At 43.2% G+C, this 17,461-nt stretch overlaps 1 protein-coding gene across 4 annotated transcripts in view; it reads right to left on the reverse strand.

Moving 5' to 3' along the window:
• SYNPO2 (synaptopodin 2) overlaps nucleotides 1–17,461 on the reverse strand; it is a 137,450-nt gene that overhangs the window by 100,532 nt on the left and 19,457 nt on the right. The window contains exon 1 of one of the 4 annotated variants that reach the window (XM_059722093.1): nucleotides 16,889–17,079. The exons of the other annotated variants lie outside the window; for them this stretch is intronic. Coding sequence (XP_059578076.1) covers nucleotides 16,889–16,891 — 3 coding nt within the window. The 5' untranslated portion in view covers nucleotides 16,892–17,079. Of the gene's footprint in view, nucleotides 1–16,888; nucleotides 17,080–17,461 lie in introns of those variants that run through there. 4 annotated transcript variants of the gene reach the window in all.

Raw genomic sequence — 17,461 nt, forward strand, 5'->3', positions numbered from 1 at the left:
CAAATGACAGGAACATGTAAAAGGTTAGAAAAAACCAAATGAGCAGGGAGAGGGTGGAGAAAAATAGACACACCAAGACTGGGAGGTCAGCTAGAGCGAACTGACACAGGCTTCTTGGGGAAAGATTTTTAGAAAGAAGGCAGGGTTATTTTGTATTTTTGGATCTTGAAAACAGTTGGGAAATTAGTGATATTGCTTTAGGATGAGGAATGGTATGTTCATACTTCTTTTGTACACGTAAGAAGGCAGCAACAGCATCTTTTCCATGTTGGAAACTGGAGAAATGGAACATGGAGGGCTCATCTACAAGTGCAATTAATGCAACTGAATATATGCTGGCTCAATTTGAGCTGGAGCAAACTAATCCCGATATCACCATCTATCTACACGTGTTTAAGTGCAGTAATTTACTGCACTACCAGATACCACTTCTATCTGACAAAACTGTCTGGCAGCACAGTAATTAGTCTACTGTGTCCTAATTGCCATGCATGTGTAGACAGTGACACTTTACTGTGCAACAAATCAGCCTGCTGTGCACTAAAGCATCTCATGTAGACATGTCAGGAGAGGCCATAAAGGAGGAAGTTAAACATAAAAAAGATGACAAAATGGATGAGGCTCTGAGCTGAGGAAGTGATATACGCTGACAATATTTCAGAGGTGATGAGAGACAGGTATGCAGGCACAGAAAGAGAATGGGAGTCCAGGATCATAGCTATTTACAAAAGGGTCGTGTCTGACTATTAAGTTGAGAGTCTAGGTTATAATACTGTAGTTATTCTAGTATGCGGCTACTTCAAGAGGGGTCATTTACTCGATTAAAGCCCCCAGCCAGTTGCCACTCACTTCAGCTCCTCCCCTCCCTCCTCTGCTATGAGAAGTAAACATTGGGATTAGTTCCTCCGATGGTGTCAGTTGACACTGACATCAGTCAGCTACACAGATTTACATTAGGGGAGTATGTGGCCAGAGATTTTACCAAGAGTCTGCCTGAACTGTGCAATGTACATCTGGATTTCAAAACCTTTTAAAATCTGCTGGAGGGGTTGCAGGGAAACAAATCAGTAACCCACAGTCCAATATAGCACATTCTCCATGCAAACAGTGTTGCAGACAGAGTTTGAATGGGTTGCAGGAATTTGACTGGGATGTTGCACAAAGAGATGCCAGCTGCAAAATCTTGAACTGAGTCTAGATTAGGAATCTGAAGCAGTGCTTCTAACATTTCAATTAGAGCTCCATCTTTAATTTTGAGGAAGCCCACAACTCGCCAAGCAGACTGATTGCCTGTTCCCGTTGTCACACTTGCTCTGCATTTCATGCTGTTTTGTGTCAGAAGTCATTATTACAGTTATACGACAGCTCTGAAACTAGCCATGCTGTCTCTTGCACATTTGGCTTTCATGTGCTTTTTAAAGGAGCATATAAAAATGATAATTTGCAGACGTGGCAATATCTTGGGTTTATTTTATCAGAGATGCACTAAAATGCCACTGGTAAGAACCAGGTACTTACAAACTACTTTAGGCTGTTTTTCCAAAAAAAGGCATTTTTGAAGAAACCTTTTGTAAGCACTTTTGTTTTATTATTATTCAGGTTGCCAGCACCTTGTATGGAGAAACACGTTAATGGTGCACATAATCATTTTTCTACAGTAAATTAGTTTTCAAGTATTCTCTCTAATTGCTGTTTTTAATCAGCTGCTGGGGGCATGAACACAGACACTTCTTGGGATGGAAACCATCCAGAAATGCATTTAGAGTGCTCAGTAGTTCGAGGTAGTAGATGTATCCTCAAATATTTATTTCTCCCGTGTATTGTTCTTTAATTATGGTCACCTTTAAAAACACATGGCTAAAAGGTCCTCACATCTTTTTTTCACTTGCTGGAGTTGCTAGGAGTTGAGAGTACTAAACACTTCATGGGAGTGCTCAGCCCCCTTGCAGAATGGCGCACTGATAGCTAAAGGGATGGGAAGGGGAGAGGCTGTACTTTTCAGTGTTCAACTTGACCTCCTGCAGACATTTGTTTTCCTCATGGAAAAATATCTGCTTGAAGGTTGGCCCTAACTGTGCAAACTCTGAGAACTTTGCTCTGCTGACATTTGTCTTTTTGAAACTTCCTGAAGGGGAATACAAGAACACATTTCAAAACAGTTTCTCTGCCAGAATTTTCTGTATTTTTATATAAAATATTCATTGAACTTTCACTAGATTATTTTTCTCCTGAGAATGATATAGTTCTCCACCATAAATTTTTTATTCTCAAGTTTAAAAGTGACCAAATGGTTAGTTTAAAATTTAAGGATTATCCCTCATTATTAAACTGGAAATCATAATACCAGAATATCAAGGTACTTTTCAAGGAACAGCAATGTATTCCCGCTTTTTTGTTCTATGGGACACTATCTTATGCAAACCTTTTGCATTACTCGTATATAGGTCATCAATCACTTGATATATCTGCCACTTTCCTGACTCTCCTTGAATATATCAGCGTATTTTTATGTCTTTTACCATGACTGTTTGGTCAGACAATACCTGCTTACAAATTCCACTTATAAGTTACACAAAGGGTATAAAAAGAATGTGTATGAATGTGTTTTATCTAAAGCAAAACTCTGATCATAATTGCAAACTATACCCCTTAATTGCACTTACTTGCACAGCTGTTTATTAACTAAAAGTGATAAAAAGCAATGGCTGTTACACATTAAATTCCAGAGTATTTGTTGGCTGATGAAAGCATTAGCTATTGCTTTGCAAATTAAGCCTTATAATCTCCAGGAAATTCATCATTTCAAGGTGTTCCTTTCAAATGAAGAAAGATCTCTAATTAAATTCAATAAATATTATATAAGACACATTTATGTTTTACAACTCAGGCAGTTGTGATTCTGCATGAGTGTGACAATGTAAGCATGCTGATGGAGCCCAGTTCATCCAGAGTGAACCAATCTACTTTAGTGGAGTCTCACACCAAGGTTTCATGTGTTAAGCCAGGTCTTTGTTAAACCAAGGGTGTCTATACAGGGGCTCCATGGTGGGGTGCGGGGATGACAGCCACTCTAATTAAAAAGCCACAGCATCACCTGTATTCAGTGTCCCATGTTTCAAAAGGGCCACGGGGACACTAACTAAAGTTTGTTCAACGTGTTTTAGTTAAAGTGCCCCTGCTGCCATTTTGAAATGTGGGGACACTGAATGCACATGATGGTGAGGCACACTGGAGCATTTTAATTGCAACGCTCCAGCAGACTCTAATTAATCGGGTCTGCTCTAATGCATTCTAATTAAAATGTATCAGGGCATGTGTATAGGCACCCTTGGAGTCTGTCTTATACAACAGTACTTCTCAATCAATGGGGCCATACCCCAAATGGCTGTGGGTGGTGAGGTTGTACCCTCTGGATATCACTTCACTGATTGAAAACAGCAGAACCTTGTAGCTTCTAGGACCCATCAGGAGCCCAGAGCCAAAGAGTAGTTGATTCCCCTTTTGCTCCTTCTCCAGCTGCTGCTGCTTCTTCCTCTTGCTCATAAACCAATAAGCATGGCAGCTAATAAACTCTTCAGTCCTTCAGGCCAGAGGTAGTATTCTGATACATAGCAACTTACACCAGGTTTAGGAAGAAATTTGGGAGAAATGGTTGATAGGACCAAAGCCAACCTCAGTATGTCCTAGCTAGTCCTTGTCTGTGTTTTGTGTAGAAACTCATGTTATGTGATGTTACATGATTAATGAACAACACTACCCGACCCTCGCAGAGGTTGAGGGGTCTGTCTCTCTCATACTTTGGCAGCACTTCTCAAGCTGGATCTGTCAATGAAGCCTCACTGAATTTAACTCTTCTCCCCTTTGCGCTCAGCTCTGAAGCAGGCTTTCAAGGGACCACTGATCCACCTTCAAAGCCATTTGCATCAGCAGTTTCACCACTATGGAGATGGACTGGCAAGTGGAGGGAAAGAAACAACACTTCATAACTCATGACTTCCAACCTCCCTTCAGTCACCAGGCCTTTAAGCAAATAACCCTTTTCCTCAGGAACTCCCTCTCACCAGCAGCTCCAGCTGCATCAGCTAGGACCTGTTCTCCATCAAATCATACCAAGAGCCAAATCCAAATTTTCTGCCTTCCACAAAAGATTGTAGTAGCATGTAGTTGACCATAGATGAGACTCTCTGACATTTTGTACATCAGCAACCCAAAAAGCACCAAGAGGGTGAATTTTAGATGTGTCTTCCAGGATATCTGAGACATAAGAGTAGCCTAACTTTATGAATGATTTCTAGATTTATCTAAAAAATGGATGGGCATGTGGTTCATACATGAAATCCTTGCTTGGCTGGAACTTGGTGTGGGGGCAGGAAAAGGGATTTGGCTTTTTAAATTCAGCCTTAATGACAAAGATAATTGCATCACATTACAAGTACCATCAGAAATAATCTAGTGCAATTAGACTCAAACTTTTTCCTGGAATCCTTTTATGAGTGGGAAATTAGTGATAGGGATGGTTTTGCCAGAATATAGTTCTACCCTACTTTCTAAATGTAGGTTTGATCAAGCTCCCACTGAAATCAATTGGGTTCTGTCTGTTCACTTCACTGTCAGTTAAATCAAACTTGCAGGGAAGATTTAAAAAAATCCCTTAGAGTTAAATCTAAGAGAAACTGTTTGTTATAGTTACCCTACTAATACTTTTGGGAGCATTAGCTGATATGCCAATTTGAAATGCACAAATTCACTGTAAAATTAGAGGCAGATTGCAGCCGTTCATTATTTAAGGATACTAATAAATAAAGTGTATCTTTTTAATCACCTGTAATAAATACAATAAACTCCTCTCCAGCAAAAAAGCATTGTGAAAAAGCACTCTAACACTTTAAAGCTAACATTCAGAGCTGACCTGCAGCATTTAAAATTATGATTCTAAAAGAAAAGCAATTGGAAAATATTTACACAGAGTAGATATTTTTTGGAAGGAACAGCAAGAAAGTGTCCAGTTCTGACCCAACAATCTTTGCTGTGCTTTTACTTTCTGAGGAAGTTCTATTAATGCAAAATAATATTTTTCAGTGTATTGTATTTCTTTCCAGATGGCTTCTGTGAATCTTGGCAGATGCACCCCAAGGTCAGTATAGTTGCCCCTCTAATCTCACACACTTGAAATAGACAAACCATTTTTTGTCCAAGAGTTCTTACAAACACTTTAGCATAGGGTGCTCAATCCCTGGCCTTCAGACCAGATCCAGCCCCTGGGCTCCCCATGAGTCCACAAATTTGTCAGTGGCTCTGCTTCCCAGCTGTTAAATATCCAGACCCAGGAGGAGCCCCAAAAGGCCATATAGCATGGCCCTATGTGCTGGATTGGGCATGAAAAGTGGTACAATCACCTAATCTAAGTGCACAGGTCCAAGTGGGGGCAGCAAGGGGCCCTGGGGCCCAATTCTGACACATGGGGCCTCAACGACCGATCTCAACACATGGGAGCAGACAGTGGTGGTTCAGGGGCCCAAGTCCCAATCCCAGTGTGCAGTGAGGGGCTTTGCTAACCCACAGCAGCTGCTGGTGCACTGCAAAGTAGGGAGCAGGCAACCCCTCTCCTCTCCTCTCTTATCTCCCCTCCCATCCTTCTCATTCCTCTCTCCCTCCCTCCCTCCCTCCCTCCCTTTCTCTCCCACTCCATGTAGCCTAGCTATTAGGGATTAGTCACTCCACCCCTCTCTTCTCCCCCTTCCCCTCCTCCTCACTTTTCCCTTCCTCCGCATAACCTAACTATTAAGTATTAGTCATCTCTCCCCCCTCCCCTCTCTCTTGCCTTGCCACCTTCCAGTTCTTGCTGGGGGACCACAAGTCTTCCCTTCCCCGCCTTCCCTCCCGGACTGAGCCCAGCCCCAGGTTAAACAATAACCAGTAAGCTAGAACCAGTTATCACAGAGCTGGTTGGTTAAATGATCATTTAACCATACACATCCCTAATCCTGTTGTCTTGCATGTATAGGCTAGGGACCAACATTACACACAAATCGGTTTAAGTGATCAGAAACTGGTTTAAACCTGTAAAAGAACCAATGTTCAGTGCACATAAACCAGTTTGAAAATAGCTGAAACCAGTTTGAGATAAACCTGGTTGAATGTAGTATCAGACTTAACTGATTTGATTCAAATGGGTTTATGCAATGTCTGTCCCTGACTCCTTGCTGGATTAAGTCAAATCAGACTCCCCCAGCATCCCAGCATGCTCTCTGGGCTGGGCAGGGTTCTCTGCCCCGCAGCAGGGCTGGCCCCTCCCCTCTGCTCCCTGGCTGCAGCTCCGGCAGAGACTGCAGGTACAGGGCGTCTGCCTGGCTTCCCCCTGCTAAATAGGGTTTATTCCCTCCTCCCCTCTGCCTTAGGTAAACACCTCAGCATTAGCTAGCAGACCACATGCTGGCTACAGTTTATGCTATGGGACAGGATAGAGGCAGACAGGCTTTTTGGAGCTTATCAACAGGTAGCTTAATGTCCTTCCTTGGAAGAGTTGCTTAAGAAGAGCTCAATTAGTTAATGGAGAAAGGCTTTGTTTTCTTAATGAGTTGATAAACAATGAGTTAGGGGTGATAAACATTCCCTGCTGGGCTGCTGGAGGGTGGTAATAATAAGAGTGTCTTCCTGGAACCTGGCCATGGCCTCCTCAACTCTGACCCATGCAAGCTAAGGGAGGGCTGCTCTAGCACCCTCCCCCCAGCTTCTAGCTTGAGCCACAGCAGGCATGTCCCTGAATTTCTGGGATGTCTGTCTGGGTTACAAACTGATTTAGCCTAGCCAGGTTGGCCTAACCTGCAAAGATTGAATCAATTCAGGCTCAGGCTTTTTGAATGTCTGTCCCTATCCATATAGATTTTCCAAACATTCCACTATTTCAAGAGAGGACTCGATGGCCATTACAGTTTATATTCAATACTGTATGCAGATTCTTCTCATTTGAATGGAAGTAACTCTCATCATTAGCTCTTTGACTAAGTAAATGCCAAGCCTGGTATACTTCATATACAAATCATCATGCTACCCCCTTTCCTGAGATATTGCTCCTTGAAAATATGTAGATGAGGGCACGCACGCACGTTTCCCCAGTATATTCCTCTTAGACACAATCATGGCCCTATTAATTTTCAGTCTTGTGATCCTCAGGGCCAGGGTCCCACAGTTTGTGCACTTGCAGAGCATAAGCGAACAGAATTTACTGAAGTATATTGACCTGATTTCAAGCACAACAATAAAATCTAATACAGTGTCTGCAACAGAAAGGATAAAGGAATTCATGGAAGTTACCTTTTCTTGTTTGTTTCAGAGCCTCCTCCTCAAATACACACTAAACTAGAGTAGTAGGTGGGAGTGTGTCACTGTATGGTTTCCATGCAATGACAGCCATTTTTGTTGCATAACCTTGAACTGTATTAAAATATTTATGGAGGGGAATAACATTTTCCTGCCCTAGATGACATTGTGATAAGCTGTTAAGGAGGTGAAAATAAAATTGGGAAGCAAGAGGATGCTGTTTTGGGGGTTTGGTCTCCCACATTTTACCTACACTAGTGGATTTTAGGAAATCTTTCTACCAACGCTATTACTGAAATTGTGGTTGCAGGTGGGAGAAAGCCTAGAGAAGACCCAGCTCTGGTGGCTTGTGGGTGATTTTACTACCATGTTAATGAAGGTATCAGGTGAGGAACCAGGACAGAAGAAACAGCACATTAGTTTACACAGTGTATGTTATTCAGAAAGAAATAACTTTATTATCTGAGAGCAGAATAAGGCTCATTTTGTTTAAGTTTTGTCAAGGTTCCAAGGAATCTAAAATGTGTTTAATCAGTTTTGCTGCAGCAGGGAGTGCCAGCCATGGGGCAGAGGAGGGGCTGCTTTTCCCCCTGCGCTCAGCTTTTCCCTGAGCTCCTTCCCTGCATGAAGAAAAGTGGTCCCTCTCCTGCCCCATGGCCAGCGCCCTCCACTGCAGGCACTCGCAGCTCACGTGGGGCTGTCCGGAGCAGGCACAGGCAGCCCCAGGCAGGCTGTGAGCAGCTGCACCGTGGGGCGCCAGGCATGGGGCGGGCTAGGGGCTGCTTCCCCCACCCCGTGCTCAGCACCACCTTGTAGCCCGGCCCCACTGCCAGGCTGGCAGTGAGGCTGAGTTAAAAGCTAGTGCTGAACGCAAGGAAGAGCGGCCCCTTGCTCGCTGTGTGGCTAGTGCCTCGCGCTGCAGCTGCTGGCAACCCACATGGGGTTGCCTGTGCCTGCTTTGGACAGCCCTGTGTGGGCTGCCAGTGGCTGCAGCAGGAAGCACCAGCCATGGGGTGGGTGAGGGGCCGCTTTTCCCTGCGTTCAGCACCAGTTTCTTCCCTGCTGGCAAGCAAGGGGTCAGGGCTGTGCGCTGCCCCCCGCCTGTACCACGGGGCTGGGGGGCACTGGGTGTGAGTGGGCGGGGAGCCAGTGGGAGCACAAGGCCTGCACCGATGTTCCGGGGCCAGTGCTGGTGGGGCCCAGAGCAGGGCAGCAGGGGTACAGGGTCCCAGCCGGCAGGGGCTCTATGGAGCCAGGCCAGCTCCCCCCTCTCCCTGCTGGTGCAGCCCAGCCCAGCTCCACAGACCCCTGCCAGCCTGCACTCCGCTCTGTGTCCCACTGGTGCTGGCCCTGGGACATTGGTCCCAAGATGGTGACCAGGGGGCGGGCACCGGTCAAGGGGCGGGGCTACCCATGCAGTCTTTCACAGTCTGCCAAAACTGGGTAAGCAGCCCTCCACCCAAAATAATTGCCCGCCGCTGATCTAGGCACAGTTGCATGAGCTTTCTGAATCTGGAATATCCTGCATGTGTATTTTTGACCCTCAGTGGGTCCATCTACATGTTCATTGATGTGCAGTAGTTCCTGCACATTTAGTTTAGTACTTGCTTAATGAAATACTAACTAAATGCACAGTAATTACAGTTATTTCACAGTAGCAATGTTGCATGGTCTTTTGTGATGCTTACTGCATAGTAGCCTAATAACACTGCACAGTAACATATTAGCATGGTTTTTGATTGGCACACTACTGCAAAGTGTTATTAGGCTACTGCACAGTAAGCATCTCATGTAGATGCTCCCAGTTAGTTGTTGCAGGGTGGTGCAAAAAGTATTGCCTGCAAGAATAAAATTAAACTTGCAAATGAAATTAAAATAAAATACTAATTCTTTTCTACTTTTTTACTAATTCAAGATACTTCAGTTTTGCTTTTGGACAGTCTATAAAGTTTGTGATTTTTCCCTTTAAAAGTGCCCACAACCTTGCTCTATACAGACTCTAACTGGAGCCTATTTTATTAAAAGCCTATCTGAACTCTTTACACTGTGCTGTGCTTCTCAAATGAGTCATACGATAACAATTCCCAGTTTGTAGCCAGTTCTCCAGAGAAGCAGAAGAAAAAAGAAACAACTTCCTTTTATGGGAATTAGACCTGTTTGTAGTGATAAACCTCTTTCCATTTCTATTTGAAGACATTCTCCATAACCCGAGAATTGATAGCTATAAAAACACCACCTACTTTATTTGGATTACAAATTCATAACTGTAGAATTTTGTTTAATATTACCTTAAGGTTCCTATATATAAACTCACACACGTATAGATATCATATAAATTACACATGTTAAATTTCAAAAGAACACTGTGTTTACTAAAAGAATCAGAAATATAGCCTGGAAGACTTCCTTGTGTAATTTTATTTTAGTCAATAATATAAACAAATATCTTTAAACAAAGAAGTCATCAATCTCTATGATGGTACAAAAATAGTTCAAGAGTATCTAGCCCACAAGTAAAGGTACTATAGCTATTGCTCTTCGAGAACCATACATTTGCAAATGCTGGGACAAAGTAGAATCTTACCTAGCAGAGTATTTACCTGTATTTGGGATAGAGGGAAATTATTATGGTACGTCATGTATCACTATGGGGAAAACTCTTGACTGCAGTTGTCTATCGCAATAGATGGACTCTTAATTTTTCAGTATATAACCTGAAGTATATACTTAGTTATGTAGCCTAGGTGTACACAGGTTTGTACTCCCCTCTCCAGTTGAGGGAATTATTGGCAGGGCAGTGTGCTGCAGAGGGACACAACAGCCCACCGGCCATGTCCATCCCCTATAGAGTCAGGCCCAGTCAATCAATTACTTATGTAGCAGGCTCACCTTTCAGAGCTTGGGTTGAGTCCCAGGCTTGAGATCCTGCTGTTTTGATTGGTGGAGCCCATCCACCAATCAGGAGGCAGCAGGAAAAATAAAGTCATGCAATATTTAATTGATGGGATTAATTAAATATTTTTCTGTCAAAAAAATTTTTAGTGGAAGATGTGGTTATTACTTTTTTATTTAAAATAACATGCTTGCTTTCTAGAGAAATTTAGATTAAAAAAGAAAACCTGGAAATTTTCTTGCATTTAGCCAAAAGCTGAAGGAAAAAGTCAACAAAAATGAATATAAACATGAAAAATATGAAAAATCAAAATTCCACAGGAAAAAAAAGTGTGTGGCCAGCTCTGCTGTGCATTAAACAATTAAGCCTGTGTTTCCCCACAATAAGCTGACTAATTAATATTCTGCTAACCATGTCTATAGAGATTGTCTCATCATACACACTGGGTAATTATTTCTGCCCTCCCATCTCACACACCAAGCAATTCATTTTATACCTCTATGCAATTTCTGTTTGGTCCTGTACATCCAAACCAACTGATTTGCCTTTCCAACCAAATCCTTCTGCCCTCACGCCTCATACTGACCACTTTATTTTTCCTTCTCATACACATCCCATTTCCACTTGGACAAATTAATTTTGCTTTCCTTTGTTCTTAGCATTAATTCGTATCTCCTAGCCCTCCACACACACCTTTTCAAAGCCCCTTAGATCAGTCTGGCTTACTATAGCAGAACACATATGGTGTCTGCCACTTTAAGAACTGGGATAAGCAGCTGGCAGGTGCAGCCCTGGCTGTGATGAGCAACCATTTTAAGATTTAGGCCAGCAGGGCTGAAGGCAGCAGTTTCCTGCCTGATGCCGTGGAAGGAACATCTCCTGGTGGAGCTGATGCTCCTGCAACAACTTGGAGATGAGGGAGAAGCTATAGGGAAGAAGGAAGCTTCTTGGTCCCCGGCAAGACCTGAAACTGCACCCTGCTGGGGAACGGTGGCCTGGTGGGGCTCCTAGTGGCATGGGAGCCCCCAGGAAATACCAGGCCAGTTACCTCCCCAGTGAAAGGTGAGGAGGGCACCTTAACTCCAGCCCCCACCTTTGGGTGGGTTAGTTAACACTGGAGGCAGTAGAGGGCCAGGCACTCCCAGGTGTGGCACCTGAGCCTGATGGATGCAAGACCCCAGAGAGTGTATAGGAGGGCCCAGCATGGCTGCAGCCATCTGAGCCTGTGTGGGGTACCAGATACTGGAGAACAGGTAGTGGGGCCAGGCATGCCCAGGGTGGCACCTGAGCCTGTTTGGGCATAAGACCTGGAGAGTGAGTGGTGGGGGCCAGGCACACCCAGAGGGGCACCTGACCCCAGTGGAGTGTAGGAGCCTAGAAAGTGAGGTGAGGCCCTGAGAGCAAGTGGATGAGTGAGGTGAGACCCTGAGAACAGGGTCTGCAAGGTCCAGGTAAGCCTTTGGGCGCCTGAGGCCAAAGGTGGGCCAGAGGTTGAGGAGAGGCCCTGAGGGTGTGGGCCATGACTAGAGGCCTGAGGAAGGGGCATTATGTTCTGGTGTGGGGCCAGGGCTAAAATAGGCCCACAGTTGAGCAGTTGCTCAGTCAACGCACAGTGGGGTAGCGGGAGATGCCCAAGACACTGCTCTGGGGCTGACCAAAGAATGGAGAGCTAAGCTCGAGGATCTCATGGAGAAGGGTAGGATGAGTCTGGTATAAGGAGGTGGTTTGCAAGAGACTAGGTGAGAGCTGGTGGAGTGTAAAAGGCCCTGGTGAGAGTGGGGTGGTATGAATGTAGCCTGTAACATGGCAGTGTGAGAGAGATACAACTGTGTGTCTAGTTGGGCCCAGCTTTGAGCCAGCAATTGAACAGCATGTCATCTGCAAGGCTGGAGATGCAGTACAGGGGTGGTTGGAGTGGCATACATGGACCCTGGAGAAAGGGGCATTCAAAGGGTAGCCTCCTGCTTAATTTAGACCATAATTATTTAACAACAAGGCATGGCAGGAGAGAAGGCGGGTGGCATGCCCGGAGGCAGGTGGGAGACTAGCACTGTGGCTGGTTGGGGAGTTCCCACTTTGCCACACTTACCCATTTTGTTTTTGTCTTGGAAGCCTTATCTCACCCTGTCCCAGGCCTGGCATAGGAAAGGAAGGTGGCATTACCACTTTCCTTCCCAAACCTTGAGGGAGCTGCTCTAGCGGAAGACTATTAATGTCCCTTTCCCACTAGTCCTTGTGTTGTAGGGATAGCTCCAGGAATCCAAGAAGCCAGGAGAAGGATGGTTCCTTCTGGAGAGGGAAGGACAAGAGCATGCTCCACACTGCCTGCCAAGCTACCCTGATTGGACCTTTCCAATAAACCAGGAGTAGCATTATTTTTTTCTCTAGAAAATGGACAAAAACTGCAGGCTGACAAGTTTTATTCCACAGGTGAGGTATGAGCAAAATGGGGGAGAACCAGTACTAAGCAGCTGGGCTTTTTCTGTAGTCCATCATCTGCTCCTATGTATGACAAGTACACTCCAGTCCACTCCTTTCTTTAACCCTTTCTCTAAGAGGCCTATAAATGTTTTTTGGCTGAAGGGAGGAATGAGTGAACTGCACCAGTGTACTTTTCACAAGGGTAGAGGTAGAATAGGAAGAACAGAAAGAGTCATTGGCTCAGGACTCAATCTGCTCTTACTCTTTTCTTTTTGGAAAAAAAATGCGTTGGAGTAGTTGCTGCATTCTCTTTTCCTGTTCCCCATATCTCAGTCCTTTCTGGCTGAGGGTTTGGCAGCCTTTTCTGAGGGGGCAGAAGAATGCAGAAGGACAGTGAATCATATGGAGATTTCTCAATAAAGAATTATTTTCCCCACAGACTTAGAAAATTGGAATAGATGGAGTAAAGTTGGCAGTTTTTCTGGTCTTTATTCATACAGTAATAACAACTACTAGTACACCAATCTCTCTGTCTCAGTCATTAACAAATCATGATTCAGTTTCTCACAGATTATGAATTTGATTTATAAATAAGCTAAAACAATAACTGTGGGTTATTTTTCTTTACCTTCTAGTACATGATCAGTTCCAGGTTATGCTTTTAATTGCACACCCACAAGACCTGGACGCTTACTTTATTTCTAATGAGAAATTCTCAAGTAGTGGTCTGAACACAGTAGCTGTTACCTTAAGAAAAACAGCAGTCATGAAACCCGCAATAAAATTATAAGAGTTGGCAGTGCTGCCACAATATACTTATATTTGTTTAAATACCCGGTTAATGTTGTGCATATGTTTTTGCCTTGATATATCTTTAATCCAGTCACATGGATGTTTATACATACAAATGACAGTATTTTGTTCACTGTGCAATGTACAAGTAATCTGAAATAAAGACTCAGGAAAGAAACCCTTACAAATTAACCTTAGATATAAGATGTTGATTTTTTTTCTCTAAAACCACAGAAGCAGAGATGGATCGTTGAAAGAATAACCCACTCTGTCCAGTTCCAGACCACTGACACTGTTTTCTAATTGGAAGCTAAGGCAACAGAAATGTTTCTAATCAAGATTTATATTACCAAAGGAGCTACAGTAGATTACTGCTGTGTCATTGAGGTAAATTAATCAAAACCAGCCAAGGAGTATCACTGGAACTACAAGGGTTGCACTATTCAAAAGCTTTAGAATCTGAATTTATAAATAATTCCAAGAGGCATTTCATTTAGGGAAAGGCCCATTTGATTTATTTATTTATTTTAATGTACCCATTTTTTACTCTTCAGTGGGTGCATATACACCAGAGGTTTACTAATTAGCTCCACAGTAAATGTCTTGACGTTTACATGTGCAGGGCAATTAGGCTGGAGTAAACTAATAAACTCTGCAGCAGGGTACTACTTGTAAATATATCCTGCTCTGGTGTTTTTTTACTCTGCAGTACCACACATGTAGACACTAAAGGAGCTGGCTGGGGCACAGGGGTGCTTCAGTGTGGGGAGCTGCCTGCTGGTTAGCCATGCGCTGAAGCACCCTCATGCCCCAGTCAGCCCCCCCACCCCTGCAACATGTTGAGCTGGGCAGGAGCAGCCCCAGGCTGGCAGGCTGACCCCCGGGTCCTGGTTCAATGTGCTGTGCTTCTGGACACACATGTAAACATGGTGCCCAGGAAGCAATAAGCTCCAGAGCAATGAGCTCCGGAGTTTATTGTTTCACATTAATTGAATGTGTAGATGTACCCACTTAGTCCTACAATATAAGAATTTGGAGTGATGTTTCAACCAGCTCTAAAACATCAACTTTCCTTGGTTTTATTTAATTACAATCCTCCAAAGTATTACTGTTGATGGATTAACTCCATACAGTGTTATAGTATCTTTCCTCCTAAATGATTCTAAAGTTCTTTGCTGACCTTCAACCAAATCCTGCCCTGGATTCCAGTGATTTTGGTTGGCTTACTCCAGAAGACAGTCCAATTTATATTTGGGTACCACTTCACATACTACTGAAATGCTGCCATTCTGTAACAGCAACAGTGCTAAACATAGGTTTTAGGAGACAAAGTAATATTTATCCAAACAAAGCTACAGGACGAATTTCAGGTAGTCAGAACACAGGTGCAAGTTGGAATTTTGCTGCGCAGCTAAAATAAATAATCCTATTGTTGGGGGGAAAATGTAATGAAATAAAAAACAAATGGTCAGGACCTCAGTTTTACATTTCTGCTGACAGACACCTTCTCCAGCAACATCATTCTACCTAGTGCTCCACAGGGTTATTATAGATTTCATAGACATTAGGGCTGGAAAGGACCTCATGAGATCATCAGGTCCAGCCCCCTGCCCCTAGGGCAGGAAGTCAGCTGGGGTCAGATCACCCCAGCAAGGTAATCCTCCAAGCGTTTCTTAAAAGTATCCAGAGTAGGTGTTTGCACCACTTCTGGGGGGGAGTCTATTCCAGACTCTGGAGACTCGAGTGGTAAAAAAGCTTTTCTTTATGTCCAGTCTAAAATGGTCTTCCAGCAGTTTGTGACTGTTAGATCTTGTCTTCCCTTGGTGTACCCTAGTGAACAGGTGTTCCCCCAGTTCCTGATGCACACCCCTTATATACTTACAGGCTGACACCAAGTCATTCCTGAGACTTCGCTTCTCCAGGCTAAAGAGTCCCATGTCTCTCAGCCTCTCCTCATAAGGCCTGTTCTCTTAACCTGTAATCATGTGCGTTATTAGCTCAGCAGGCAGAGTGTCGCTTATGGATTGAATGAATTATGTTGCTTGAATTACATTGCTTCCTGCAGCCCTCTAGATTTCCCACAGAAGAGGGACCTTCCAGAGCTGAGGAGATCACACTTTAAAGTTGTGTGGTCTAACATGGTATGCAATTATCTTTAAATTAATATTTCTAAAAATGTATTGCTATGTGGAATTGACTTTTTCCTCTTTCTTCCCGCTTTGATGGACTCCTATGGCTAATTCCACAAAGGACTAGAAGAATGGGACAGACAGTGCAGCCCAGAAGGCAATTGTGGTCCTCTGTTGCTGACAGGATCGTCAAAGCCAACATATATATATATATATGCAGAAATACAGACATTTCCTAATCTCTGTTCTCAGCAGACCGGGCAGCTTGCAAGGTGTTTTTGGGGTACACTCCTACTGGGGGGCCCTAAAGGTAATTGACCATGTATGAAGGACTGAAAGTTTCCAAAGTTTTACTTTTTTAAAGATACTGTATTGCTATTGAGATTTTATAAAATGTTCACATGAACATGAAAGGCAAAGAGGCAGGCAGAGGGGGTGAGGCAGTAGAATTTGCAGGGCCTTTTAGGAATTGTGGCTGTGGTGGAATTAGGATCTTGGATGGCTAAATGTGGGCTGTTTAGGATAAAGATTTATCTTAACTTTTAGATCAGGGGTTTCTCAAAGTTTTGCCCCTGAAGGGCCATTTGAAAGGCACAGTCCTGGGGGGTGAGCTGCATCAAAAGGACTTGCAGGCTGTATTTGCCCCACAGGCCATATTTTGGGAACCCACACTTTAGAATCTATTCTGAATTTTGGTGTTATTGGATCATTAATCTATTTTGAAATCTTACATATTTTAAATCTGGTGTATGATAATCACATCTTTGATGGATATCATGCATAGTTTACGCAGCTTTGATTATTTTATCATAATATTATCTCCTAGTCATCTTCCTTTATTCCTTTTATCCTACTAAAAATATTTTTTCTCCAGCTATAAAGAAAATGCACATGGAGATTCCCCTGTTGTAGCTCTATTGATTTCTGGGGAGTTACACCACAGGATGATATGGGCCATTGTGACTAGCTGTGCTGAAATAAACAGTAGGACTTTAAACATGCATGGATTTATATTCCCTGGTCTTTCATACCAAAACTATAAACATGAGAAGTAGAGTAAAGATGAAGAAAAATCATGTGAAAATGCTGTTGGGAATAAGCCTGTTTACTGTTCAAGTTACAGTCCAGCTGTGGGGTAATAACTGGACTTCAAGCATTTTCTAAAATTAACAACAAAATGAACCAAACAGGAAAAAAACAGGACGATAATCTTGGTTGTCTCGCAAACATCTGGAATATATAAATGGACACAAAAGAACTTCTTTTTAATGGATTTAGCTTAAACTTGTATGGTTCAAGCAAATTCATTTATCCCTATAAAATACCTACTTACCATTCAGAATGCTCCACTCCAACAGCCTTTCGGCAAGCACAGACAAATAAAAGCTCGGCTCGGCTTTTTTTTCTTCATTTTTTTGTTGTGTTCATTGTTTTTGTTTTTATTTGCATAGTCTCCAGCCATTCAATGATTTCTGTCTCTATCACGACCAGCTACATCAAGTAACCTCACTATGAACAGTTTCTAGAATGATGCCAGATCTCCACAGTTTATTGTAAGAGTGAGCGCAGTCGGATTATATAAGAAAATCAGAGAATGCTTTACTTTGTACAGAGTTAAAAGGGACAGTTTGCAAATGCTTGTGCTCATGGAGATTAGGAAATTGGCAATCAGAAAAACAAAAATCCCCAGTGTAATATTTCCCGTTAGATCTGAGCAAGGAGGGTGTGCCAGCTCCCAGACTAAGGTCAAATACAAGCTCAAAGAGGAGACACAAATAAAACAGGAAATGGAATTCACTCAATCTCGTCCTCCTTCAACATACATTGTGCCTTTTTTCAGACCTTCTTGGTGAAAAGAAAAATAATCCAGAGGAAGTGTCTGACATTCAGACAGCACATTAGTCAG

This window comes from Alligator mississippiensis, chromosome 2, assembly GCF_030867095.1.
Source record: "Alligator mississippiensis isolate rAllMis1 chromosome 2, rAllMis1, whole genome shotgun sequence".
Lineage (NCBI taxonomy): Eukaryota > Metazoa > Chordata > Crocodylia > Alligatoridae > Alligator > Alligator mississippiensis.